This window comes from Phalaenopsis equestris, unplaced genomic scaffold, assembly GCF_001263595.1.
Source record: "Phalaenopsis equestris unplaced genomic scaffold, ASM126359v1 Scaffold000224, whole genome shotgun sequence".
NCBI classification, from domain to species: Eukaryota; Viridiplantae; Streptophyta; class Magnoliopsida; order Asparagales; family Orchidaceae; genus Phalaenopsis; species Phalaenopsis equestris.
In genome coordinates, this window is record NW_018164666.1 from 3,539,906 (window position 1) to 3,553,820 (window position 13,915).

Below are 13,915 nucleotides of genomic sequence, written 5' to 3' on the forward strand. Positions count from 1 at the left end.
ATTTCAGCAAAACTGTAAAGGCTCTGATACCAATTTGATACGATTCGGCATAGAAATCAACGCATTTTTGTTGAAATTAGGGCAAAACACATTTCTCATTTCGATATTCCAAACAACTCACACAAATACAACAGCTAAGCACCTACAATTTGAGAGGTAAGAGATCTCTCCCAATTCCTACAATTTGAGAGGTAGAAAATCTCTCCCAAATCCTAGACCTAAGACTCACAACTCAATCTCATGCATACCCATTAACCCTAAACATAATAAGTCTATTTATACCCAAAAACAATAATAATAAAAGACTAAATTGCCCTTAGGCATACAAAAGACAAACATGCTCTTATACTAGGCATAGACGTAACAGACGCACGTGCGAGAGAGTCGTTCAGTTAATCCTCTTAAGTTTGGTTCCCGCTTTAAACAGTGGGTCCAATCCTAATAATATAGGACATATATACTTGTTTTTTGTGTCTTAGGTTTTCAGTTTTCATGAGTTTTGTTCGAGAAAGCAGCCGGCATCTCCATCTCACCCTTTGATGGATGTATCCAAGGTTCTCATGGTGCTCCGGTTGTATCTCGCTCCCGAAATGATGATTTATTCTTCCTCCATCGCTCCTCGCCATTCCCCGTAGTCCTTAATTACTGCAGCCACCCCTAGACCAGCAGCTATTGCTGCTTTTTCCTTGCAATTCCCCCATTACCAGCCGCCTCCCTCCTTCCCAGTTTTGTTGCCACCTCCTCCCTTCCACAACCTTCTTGCATCACTCCCAATCGCTGCTCCTCGCTGCCACCATCTGAAAAACAGCAACCCTGCTGCTTGCCCGCTGTCCAGCCATCCCCTACTCGCTGCCACCACCAGAAAACCGTTCCAACTGCTGTGATACTTCATCCCCAAGCCCTGGGACAGCCACCCACTGCTGTTCCTGCCTTCCCAGCCGCTCCTCCCTTCCCCCTTTGCTGCTACTGCACCGAACAGCCCTCCCGCAACAATTCCTGTTGCTTGCTTGCTGTCCGGAACATGGGAAACAGCCGTCTTGCAGTTCCTGCTTGCCAACCGCCCCTCATCCATCACCTTGCCAGCTTCCAAACCCTCGCCGACCACAATTGCCACCCCAGGATCCAACTCTAGTTGAGTTTGTGTGTCATGTCTGTTGTTATTTTCCATTTCCGTGTGTTGATTTTAACTACTGGCTTTTACAGCAATAATATTTTTTTTCTTAGTATTGTCTAGGTTAACTATGGTATCAAAGAGCTGCAACAACTATTAAGAATACAATAGATGAAAATAAATGAAAATATTTTGTGGCGTAAATCAAAAAATTAAAATGGAATTTATACATGATTTTAAAAAAAACTGAAAAAAAAATTAGAGGGGACGTGATAGCCTCAATGGAGAATATAATAGTTGAAAAAAATATTTACGATTTGGGCGCGGACAAAGGAGAATAGAAAATGCACTAAGAAATTGAGCAGAACAATTAATATGGAAATTTTAGAAAATTAAGGATGATTCCAAAGTTCATATTGAAAGTAATTGTGTGAAAAGACGACAAAATAGAATTGATAGTTCATGTAGCATATAATAAAAAAGAAAAGGAAAATGAAGTTTCCAAAATCCATCTCCATTTTGTTCAATAGACCTAATGATTATGAATTAGCATAACAGGTCTTATATATATATATATATATATATATATATATATATGCACAAGCATACATAAAAATATCCATGATGAAGCAAATCCAATACTTAATTTTTAAATTTCTCCATATTGAATATATACCACCAAAATGCAATTACGTTCAGGAATTTCTAGTTATGGTCATTCCACCTAGAATTTAAAAGAGAAATTAAAGAGCAAACCATATTAAGATCAAGACAAAAAAATAAAAAAAAAATAAATAATAAATTAAGGTCAAGACAACAGTTCCGCATTGAAATGACAGGTAATTGCATGGGTTAATCCAGTCAAAACAATTTCAGATACAGGTAACCCAAAGAAACAAACCTTAAGAGCAGAAAATATTAGTGGTGGTACGGTTAAAGAGAGGCGTTTAGGTCCTCCAAGAAGAATATGCTTCCGAACTGTTTGAATGATCTGCAAACGAAATCATTTACCGTGCAATTTAAATAATAAAGATTGCAAACTTGGTCAATCAGTGAAATGAGGCATTAAAATCTTTAACTCTTTAGATTAGAACATGGAAATTATTACGTAAATTACGAGCTCACAATAAATGAGACCAAAGTGCCACTCTAGGACTAATAGCTTTTCAGGACAATATGTCTATTTTGAAGCCAAAACACACAAGACAACGCAAGTGACTTACATTTGAAATCTTTGGAATACTATCTACATTACGCATTACAAACTAGCATTTAAAAGCAACAGAACTACAGAGCAAAGAAAAGATGCTCGGGATGTTATGGACATTTAATCCTTGAGTATGAAATTTATTTATTATGCAACACAAACTAGCATTATAGACAATTGAAGAAGAGCACAATAAGTAAAAAAATACAAATGAAATTACAGGTGATTAAACCTAACCTACCATTTTGAGTACCTTTGCAGATATAATTGTACAATAACTATTTATGCTGCTTATAGATTGTAAAATAAAATAGATGCAATAGTTTGGAATTTCATCAAGTTCCAAAAAAAACCTTATATGGGTAACTTTTCTAAAAACAATTAAAGGTATGCTTTTGATTTCTAAATGTGCTCTAACAAATGATGCTTCAACCAAAATGCAAAAACTGCCGTTTCATGCAAGTATATTCTAAAATCCAACATTCCAACATACAAGAAATGCCTCATAATTACTTCAGTTAACTTTTTTCATTCTAAAGATGTATTTTTAAAAGCATGACTCTAGTTTGCTTCATACAGGAAGGCAGCAAATTCAATTCATGAGAAGTGGGGTTCAGTGGCTGCAACAGATGTTCCTTAGCTGAAATTGTTTGTGCCACATAAACAGCAATCAGCAAGTAAAGGTTAGTTACTAGCTATGACTAACGTCAACTTTACACTCGGTTGGTATGGACAGAGCTCCCTATTACAGTATAGTTGTTCATACCCTGTAACTGGTTAGGATTTAGCGGAACACAAAAGCAAACTTTTATTAATATAGAAATGGAGCTACAACAAGACACAATGGAAAGGTAAAAACAACAAAAGACCAATCTCCGGCCAGGGCTGGAAGAGTAGATTCGAGAGCGGGGTGGCGTCGGCAACATAGTAGGGTTATGGGGGAGGGTTGGTGGCTGGCAGGTTGGTTAGGAAGGGGTTTGGGATCAGGTAGGCGGGCTGAAAAGCAACAGTAGCTGCAATTAAAGGATTATCGGGGGCTGGTAGGTAATCTGGAGGGCTGAGATAGCCCAGCTGAAGGAGTAATGAGGGTGGCCTGAAGTGGGGAGGGTCTGGAGGAGTGGACAGCAAGTAGAAATGCGGGGGAAGGGGTTCGGTAGGCTGGGAAGGAGTCTGGACAGCAGGATAGGCCACTGGAAAAGGCCGATTGAGTGCATGGAGGAAATTTGGGAAGTTGGCAGCAAGGTTGGTATGTTCAGGAAGGGCGGCTGGGTGTTGGGATGAAGTATGGAGAGGTCGGAAGTGGAAGAGAGGGGGGGGGAGAAGGGTTAGGTAAGAGTAAAAGGGAAAATACAACACTCCCTCGGAGTAGGATACAACCGGAGTACCATCACCTCCTCGGATATAGCCCTAGAAAAGGGAAAGAACTTCACATAAGAATCTAAAACAGAAATACAAAAACACATAACCCTAAACAAGAAGAAAACAACACATATACACTTACTAGTAGAAAAAATTGGACGGGAAAGGCCCTCCCCTTCGGCGGCAAGCAGGAAAGGAAAGGGGAAGTTTCGGCGGCCGTGGAGAATAACTAGGGCAGGATCAAGATAGGCTCCTCTCGCTTTTAATGTGATAGGCCAGTCCAGCCGGCCTTTGCCTCGGCCGGTTCAGTTGGTCCCTTGGGAAAAAATTTGCGTACATAAGACGTACGCAGAGCTGCGTACGTTTTATGTACGCAAATTTTCTTCGGTCCCTTGCTAGCACCCGCATCAGTTGTGCACACACCATACTGGACACCGATGGTAGTTTTCAAGCTCTTAAGGAATCCATCAGGAACGATAGCGAAATATACAAATCAAAAGACAGAGATGCCTTCGCTTTTGCTCCATTGCATTTCCTCAATGTGTTGACTCTTGGTACTTCACTGCAATTAACTTAGCTGATGTTTTTCCATTAAATTTACATATTTGAATAACTTTGTTTTCACAATAACCTCATATAGTATTTTTATCTAGTTCAGTAATTTAATTCCTTAATTATTTAAAATTCCACTTGCCTACTACTTATAGAAAAACTATATTCATCTATTATCATGGTAAATATACTTTTACCCGTGCAAAACATTCTAGCGTATAAACTATGGTGCGATGCACTTCGATTTGGAATGGTTTATTTTATTGTTGAATACTTTTCAAATGGTAAAAATTATGATGCTGCTCATTAAACGGCTGTGAGACCAAAGAATAACAGTTCCAATAAATTTCGAAAAGTATACCCTTTGATCATTCATTATTGAATTATTGGCACAAACTCTCACCATGATTGTAGGATGAAAATAAAGATTTGCATGATTAACACTGATACATGTTATCAGTATTCTTTCAGTTGCCTTTTACCGTAACATTACTTATTATAGGTTTTGCACAAAATTTCTAATTAAACTGCCGCATTACCTAATGAAACCAATTGGTTCTTACGATTACGGTCTTCTACAGGAGAAATATTTGCGTACGAAAAGCGTACGCAAAATTACGTACATTTTAAGCCTTTCGGAGGGTACAGTTAGGTTACACTTAGGTTACGGGAAGAATTACTAAGGGGGTAATTTTTCCTGTAACCTAACTGTACACTGCGAAAGGCTTAAAATGTACGCAACTCTGCGTACGCTTTCCGTACGCAAATATTTCTCCTTCTACAGGCATCATATACAATATCATAACGATCATTTTTTTTATAAAACATGAAACTAGATATCAAAGGAACTATGTCGATTTCAATGTGGCATCTCACACGGAAGAATTTATTAAAAAAAAACATATTATAATAATAAAACTTAATATTAATAATTAGTAATAATGAAATATTTATAAAATCAGACTTCTTTCAAGAGTTGCATCAAATAAAAATAATTTAATTAGATATTGTACCCTATTTATAGTATGGGACCTTTAATCATCCACTTAATTCAAGTTATCTTATCCTAATATTAAATATAACATATTAAAAATAAATAAATAAACAAACCTTAAAAAAACTAAATTATTTACATACATACCACACAATTCTTATGTATTTAAATATCTGACACCAAAACTTTCATATTTACATTTATAACAATTCAGCATGATAAATCTATGCATGAAAATGTGTATTTCACTTTTAAAAAGTAGTTATGATATTTTTTTTTATGTAATGTTAACGATTTGAATTTTATAGATGTAAATATGAAACATTAGGTCTTAGATATGTAAATACATACTATTTATTAAATTAAAATACTAAAATTAAATAAAATCATATTAAATTTATTTCATTGATCAATGCTAATCATATCTCATTTTTGCCTTGGTATGCTCATCATATAATTTAACATCTCCTACACTCCTATCCCAATATTATAATATATTTTCACTTTATATATAAAGGGCACCTCCTCTCCTCCCTTTTTAAACACAAAATTATGTCTACCTCTTCTTAACTTTCCACCTATTATAATTTGTTATAGCAAGTCAGCTACTTCACTGTTCGATTGGGGGTGAGGATCAGACAAAAGCTTAAGCATTTTTTATATTGAGGTAAACTATTACGCTATCTATAGTCTGTATCTGAAACCACTCCACTGAGGTAGAATATTAGTTCATTAAACTTTGCAAACTCCACAAAAATGCCATGCATATATTATGTTTAAATTTCATATGTAAAATCATGTAATATAATATCATCATATAACTACAAATACAAATTCTGAGTTTTATATAGCTACAATAACAATTATTATGTATATATATATAATTTTTCGAATGGAGGTGTCTGAGAGCTGTGGCGAAAATGGGCATTCTTGCTAGGGCTTCGCTTCGTGGCGTTGGATTGGGTGAGACCTCTCCTGTTTCGTTCTCTTTCTTTGTTTTTTCACATGCTTGGATCTCCCTAGATCCGGATCTGGAAGATTTGTTGGCTTTTACGATTTTTTCCGCTAGTTTTGGTTTTTGATTTCCAGATTGTGTTTTTCCTTTGTTTTTTCTTGCTCTTCTTTCCTGATTTGGGATTGCTTCTGGCTTTTTTCTTGTGTTTTCTATTTCTTGCTCTGTGTTTTTCTTTTGTTTTTTGGTTGGGATTGTCGGGTCTTGCTCCTCGTTGGTTTCGAAGGTGTTGTTTTAGTTTCTGTTTTTGACTTTGGTTTTCTGTATGTGTCTCGGTGAATTTTTTTTGCTTATTTTGTTTTGATGGATAAGACCTTTGCGGAGGATCTCTCTGGGGGCCAAGCCGCCAAGGTTAGCGATATGGGGTTTTTTCCTCAAAAGTTTCATGATGCTTTGATTATGGGTAGTGATTATAATTTTATTCGAAAAACAGGAAATAAAAATGGTAAATTCGCTATGTTTGTTTCTGATGAAGAATCCAATATTCTAGTGTCTTCAGCTATGCATGTTCTTGTTGGGAAGTTTTTATTTGGGCATCCTAAGCTCGAGTTGATTCGTAGGGATTTTGATGAGATGAAACTTACGGGGTTCTAGAAAATTGGTTTGCTAGATGGGCGTCATATTCTTATTCAGTTAGCTAACGATAAGGACTATACTTGTTTGTTTTTTAGTAGTGTCATTAAAATTGTTGGTGTCACCATGAAAATCTTGAAGTGAACAAAGGATTTTGATCCTAAGGAGGAACCCCCTACAATCCCGGTTTGGGTGCATTTCTCGGGATTAAAGTTTCACTTGTTCAATCACGAGATTTTATTCTCCATTGTTGTGGCGTACGGAAAACCTTTAAAGATGGATGGACCCACTTATCTGTTTCAGAGGCTCGTGTTTTCGTTGAGCGGGATATTACTCAACATTTTTGTGACGAGATATGGATTGGGTCAAAATTTAAAGGGTATTGGCAAAAAGTGGTTTTAGAAAATCATACTCCTTACTGTTCACATTGTCGAATGTTTAGTCATATTCCTACGCACTGCAATAGATTACATCCACATTTAAAAAAAAACACGTCTCCTCAATTCAAAGAAGTTGGGCAACCTGTTGGGCCTACTGAGCTTACAGAGCCAAATGAAATTACAAGGGTATCCCCTCGAGCAACCTTCTATTACTTTTAATGTGACTAGGCCTCTTATTAGTGATGTTAGCAATGTTGTTGAGAACCACCCTACTTTTCCCGTTGAAAATTTTGAGAATGTGGTTAATTCCCCTTTTGTTATGCTTCAAAATGTGGCTCCGCTTTCTACTATTAATGTTAGTAATGATATTTTGAACAACTCTCATTTTCTGGTTGAAAATATTGATACTATTGAGAATGAGATAGAAAACATCTCTAGAGTTCCTGTTGATAATTGTGAAAGCTTTGAAAAAGTTGCTGAAATAACTACTAATATTCCTTTTGTTGATCTTGCATCAGAGAGGATGCTTTTAGACCCTCCTATCGACATTACTCCTAAAAGCTTAACTTCTTCTTCTCTTGAAAAAGAGGGCAATGAGGAAATTGGCTCTGCTCTTTGTCAAAGAAATAATTTGATCCAGGCCGATCTTTTTGCTGCTAAGAATGTGTTAGATGAGGAATGGATGGTCTAAAAGGCTAGTATGAAAAAAGTAAACGGAATAACGAGCTTATAGATCTTGATAAAGACAATATCATCTTTGATGGAAGATCTCTCTCTGATGGTGACCAGGTCGGCACTTCTTCTAGATATTCTAGAAGGGGTTGTGTGAAACACAATGTTTAACATAATGTGTTGGAATATTAGGGGAGTCGGGGACCCTTCCTCCCTTAGCAGATTAAAACACTTATGTAGGGTTCATAATATTTCTATTTTTGTTGTTCTGAAGCCTCTCGTCTCCACTAACAAATATTGTATTCGTATAAGTTTTAAACGTTATAGTTCCTTCTCTAATAAAAACAACAAAATTTGGATATTTTGAAAGCATAATATTGATCTCATTATTTTTTAGGACGATGAGCGATTTGTTTTACTTCATTTTAAGCATGATATTTATTCTGCTTGGGCCACTTTTGTTTATGTCAGTTCTCTTCTCCATGATAAATATCATCTATGGCAGATACTTACTATGATGAGGGGCACTATTACTGATAATTGGTTGGTGGGGGAGATTTTAATATGATTATGAAACCTTCTGAAAGAAGAGGAGGGGGAAGATGCAACTCATCGCTTATCAGTCGTTTCTGTGATAAAATTAATGAGGCTGGGTAATTTGATCTCGGTTTTTCGGGTCCTCCCTTTACTTGGAGATGGGGATCCCTTGCTCAGAGGTTTGGTCGTTTCTTTGGCAATCAATATTTCCCTAATCACTTTCATGTCTCTAAAGTTAGTCATTTAAATCATGCTGCCTCTGACTCATGCTGCCTCTGACCATCCTCTGACCATAATCTCATTTTATTATCGCTTGCCTTCACTTTTAAGCCTTCCACCAATCATTTTAAACTCCTTAACATATGGACCGCTCATGAGACTTTTTTTAATCTTGTGCAATAGGTGTGGAATGTTGATTGTGTCGGAAATCCTTGGTTCATCCTGTGGCAGCTTCATAAAAAGGTCGTTGCGCATTTACGTAAGTGGAATTTAAATGTTTTTGGTGATGTCCACAGGAAGGTTAAGGAGGCTCGAGCTTAAGTTGACAAGCTTGAGAAACAAGTTATTTGTTCTACTCAACATGTTGATGATTTAGCCACTGCCCATTCTAAACTCCTGGAGGCTATCCTTTGGAGGAAAGTTTTCTTCAGCAAAAAACTAATGATATCAACTTTTCCTCTACTGATCGTAATACTAAATACTTTCATGCCTCCATTAAGCAAAGGAAAAATACTAATATAATCCTTAAAATTTGTTCCCCCTCCGGCACTTTTTATACTCAGGATAAGGATATTGGTCAAAGTGTTGTTGATTATTTCACTGATCTCTTTATGAACAGCTCTCAGGTTATTCCGGTCAATACTCTTTTTTATGATGAGCGGGAGTATGTTTCCTCCTCCCCTTGTGAGATCCCCACTGAGCAGGAAATTTTATGGGCTTTGAAGGACATTAACACCAACAAAGCTCCGGGGTTGGATGGGTTTACCTCTTCTTGTTATGTTTCTTGCTGGGATCTAATCAAAAAGGAAGTCACCCTTGTTGTTCAAAGTTTCTTTCAGGAGGAGGATCCCGGGAAGTATTTCACCTCTTCCATGATTGTGCTCATCCCTATGGGTAACGATAAGTCCAGTTGGGATAAATTTCGTCATATTTCCCTCACCTCCGTCATTTCTAAAGTTTTAAGTAATCTGATGCTTTCTAGACTTCAGCCTATGTTACCTAAGATCATCTCGCCGCATCAGTCTGCTTTTGTTAATGGCCGGGAAATCACTAGTAACATCTTACTTGCTCAAGAGCTTATTGAAGATCTCGATAAAAAGTGTTGGGTGGTAATATGATCTTAAAGCTTGATATTAAAAACGTTTTTGACACTATTAGTTGAAATTTCATCATTAACATTTTGTGTGCTCGTGGTTTCCACTGTGATTTCATTTCCTTAATTCAACGGTGGCTTCAGAATAATCACTATAGTGTAATGGTGAATGACAATTCTTATGGCTTCTTCTCAGCCCAAAGAGGCATCAAGCAAGGGGACCCCTTATCTCCTACTATTTTCATCATTGTTTTTATTACTTCTCTCGTCTTTTCAATAATATGCAGCTTAACAAATCGTACAATCATTTCTGTCATAAGTCCAAGGTTCTTGTTAGTCATCTTGCTTATGTGGATGATGTTACTCTTTTCTCTAACGCCAATAAATCTACCATCAAGGTGTTGATGAGGGTTCTTGAGGAATTTCAACAAGCTTCTGGGTTACGGTTTAACAAAGAAAAATGTAATTTTTTCTTTAGGAAGGATGTTAAAAGCTCAGTTGCTTCTTGGGCTATTCTTTCACTGGCTTTCACTCCGCCTCTCTTTTGAGAGGGCGTAGGAAGCAAACCCAATTAGATTAGGTGGTTGAAATGATCAAAAATAAAATTAATGATTGGAGGAATATATTTCTTTCTAATGGGGGTCGCCTCACCTTACTTAAAAGTATTTTATTTAGCATTCCTTTGTATGTCTTGCAAATTCTTAATCTCAAGAAGAACACTCAACTTTCTCTTGAGAGACTTTTCAATCGATTTCTCTGGTCGGGTAGTTATTCTAATAAGCATTGGACTTCTTTTCATAAAGTTTGCAAGCCTATTTCTGTTGGAGGGTTAGGGCTTAAAAGTCTTAATCAAATCTCTAATATTAATAAGTGCAAGCTTTGGTTTAAATTTCGCTCTAATGATTCATTATGGGCTAAATTCCTTTATCATAAATATTGCCCTTATCATCATCCGATTGTTGTTCAATGGAAGGCTGGTGACTCTAGAATTTGGAAAGTCATTCTTAAAGAGAGAACTCTGGCTCGTAATTTTATTTTTTGGGATGTTGGTGAGGGCAATATCTCGGTTTGGAATGATAAGTGGGGGCTGGGTGACAATCTCACGTTGCGGCAAGGTACAATTATCTCGGATCTTTGGCATCAAGGTAATTGGAATGTCAATAAATTAAATGATCATTTTGGAGCTCATGAGGCGGCTAAGATAGCTAAACTTCCCATAAAGGATACTATGAAGGACTCTCCTTTATGGAAATCTACTGCTTTTATTTCCCCTGCCAAAATGTTTTATACATATATTTATCCCTATAGTGCTTGGAGGTTGAGTAATGTTATTTGGAACAAGCTTATCTCTCCTTCTATCTCGTTTTTCTTATCGATATTTTTCTAAATTTTTTGTCTTTGGATGATATTTTGAAGCTTAAAGGTTTGAAAATGGTGTCCCAATGTTATTTATGTAAAAAGGACTCCGAAACGGCTGCGCATCTATTTTTTCTATGTCCTTTTACTGCTGATATTTGGAATATATTGGGTAACCATTTCAATTTAAAATAACCGCTTTCTTTTTTTATTGAGGATTATCTTTATACTTGGAAAATTATTTTTTCGGTGGATAAAAATCTGCGGTGGTATCCTCTTGTATCCTCTTGTGTTTCTTTCTTTGGTTCATCTGGGTGGCGAGGAATGAGGCTAAGTATGGTAACAATTTGTCTGCTCCTTATATTACTATCTTTAATATCTTGGCTCACTTCAAACGGGTCTACCTTTTCATATCTTTGTCGGGTGATATTATGCAGTCTAAAGTGGGTAGGATGACCATCTTCAGATGACAACCCCCACCTACTGACTAGGTTAAATTTAACATGGATGGCAGTTGGGTCTCCAACGCGGCTGGTGCAGGTGGGGCTTATGGAATTATTTTGGACAGTGTTTATATTATTTTGTCTCTCCGATTTGTGTCGCCTCTCCTTTGAAGGCCGAAAGTTGGGCTTTTCTCTTAGTTGTACAGGTTGGGGCTCGTCTTAAATTTACTAAAATCATTTTTGAGACAGATTCTCAATCGCTTATGGATGAGTTCTACAATACCACTACACCTCGAAGGGATTTGCTTGCCAATATGAATAGAATTCGTGATTATATTAATAGATACAATTTAGTTCTCATCCGTCTTTTATTTACAGAGAAGGTAACTCTCCAGCTAATTGGTTAGCTCATTTGGCCAGAAATTCTATTAATGTTAGCTGTGGCACTTTACCCATATCGCATCTTCGCACTCTTCTGAATGGTCATCTGCTTGACTCTCCTTATATTAGATGCTAATGTTTGGGTTTGCTATAGTTTTTTGCTTTGGGAGGCATAGCATTTATATTGCTCACCTTATGGTATCAATTTCTCCTCATTTGTTTTCGGTTTGGCTGGGCTTCCTACGTTATGCTTTCAATGTTTTACATTTTTACCACCATTACTTTATTTGGTTATGCCTATTTGCTGGAAGAGTGGTTACTTTTTCCTCCACTATACGGTTTCACGGTTTGTCTTATTTGGCTCCCTTGCCTTTTTTCGGCTTGACCTATCACTAATCTTGTTGGATGTAATTTTTTTGGTCAATTCTACAATAGTTGCCGGAAATACTCACTTTTAAGCTAACTCTTCTCCCAGGATTTATGTTCTTTCGGTCTGACCTATTACTAATCTTTGGTTTTACTTGGTTGATGCCTTCGAGGCACCGTGTGAGGCTTTTCTGCCTGCATGTCATCTTTTCTAAGATTGCAACGTCTTTCAAAAGGTGTAATATATTCTTTGGCGCAGGAAAGGATTGGTTAGCGCTGCTCGAAGCATATCTTTTTTGGGTCAATTGTATTTTGGGTTTGATATATCGTTTTGCTTGTGCTTTCTTTTGGCGTCGCGTTGTACTGTGGATTTTAGAACCCCTAGGTTTTATAATGTATTTTTGCTTTTTAGTTGGGAATCCACTATCCCTCTCATATTTTGTAACCTTTTTTGAGTATTAACGCGTAAGGAGCCACGAGTTTCTCTTTTAATTAATTATATATATATTGATATTGATTTGAATTAAAATATTTTATCAAAGCCGAATTATAATGAATTAACATGTATTAATCAAAAAAGCATTGACAAATATTAGCACATACATATATACATTCAAACATACTTACTTTGCAGTCAAACTATGATGTAAACTACCGTCCGGCTAGAGACAGGCCAATATATTAAATACATATAGTTTCAATTGTATTATATTATATTTATCTTTCAAGTACAAAGCAAATGCAAACATCATAAAATTAACTATTTTAGCACAACTATTTAACTATATGATTATACCTACAAATCACATACATACATACATACATACACATAGAGATGTAAATGAGTCGAGCTTGAGCGAGCTCAAGCTTGGCTTGTTCGACATTGTTCGTGTTTAAAATTGGCTCGTGTTCAAAATTAGCTTGGGAACAGTGTGTTCGTGTTTGACTCGATTTAAATATTCTTTTTCGTATTCGGCTAAAAATTGTCTCATTATAATTGATAAGAAAAAATAGATGTAGAGTGTTGAACTCGAACCTACACTAACTCTATGCAATAGAAGACCCAAAACCACATGACTACGTGAGCTATTAAGGTTTAAACTTATATTTAAATATACATATAATATAATATTATATAAATAATATATACAATATATTATTATATAAATAATATATATATATATATATAATTTCTTTATTTTGAGCTAAAATAAGTCGAACACGAGCGAACAAAGGTTATTCGTGTTTAACTCGTTTACTTAACAAGCGAGCCAAACACAAGAAAACAAAGGGTTAACACGTGAACAAAGGGTTGTTTGTGCTCTGTTAGTTTATAATTCTACCTTAAAAAATTTGTTTGTATCGGCTCGTTTACTAAAACAAACAAGTCAAACACGAGCTATTTAATGAGCCGAACACGAGCTGTTCACGAAGACACACAAACATACATACATACATAGCACCTAATTCTTATGCATTTACTTGTCTCACACCCAAAAATATTTATTTTTACAAGTTAAGCGACTTTTCTTATGTTTGAAAAGTTGTATGAAAAGGTGGATTACACTTTTTCCTATAGGTAGGGTGCTTAACTCGTCAAAACCAAAGTTTGGACGTGAGATAAGTAAATGCATAAGAATTGGGTGCTATGTATGAAAAG

At 36.2% G+C, this 13,915-nt stretch overlaps 1 protein-coding gene across 2 annotated transcripts in view; it reads right to left on the reverse strand.

The window, feature by feature from the left end:
* Positions 1 to 13,915, reverse strand: part of LOC110023524 (vacuolar protein sorting-associated protein 35B-like) — a 40,608-nt gene that overhangs the window by 7,075 nt on the left and 19,618 nt on the right. For both annotated transcript variants that reach the window (XM_020722991.1, XM_020722992.1), the window contains one exon: positions 2,013 to 2,102. In XM_020722991.1, coding sequence (XP_020578650.1) covers positions 2,013 to 2,102 — 90 coding nt within the window. The remainder of the gene's footprint in view (positions 1 to 2,012; positions 2,103 to 13,915) is intronic.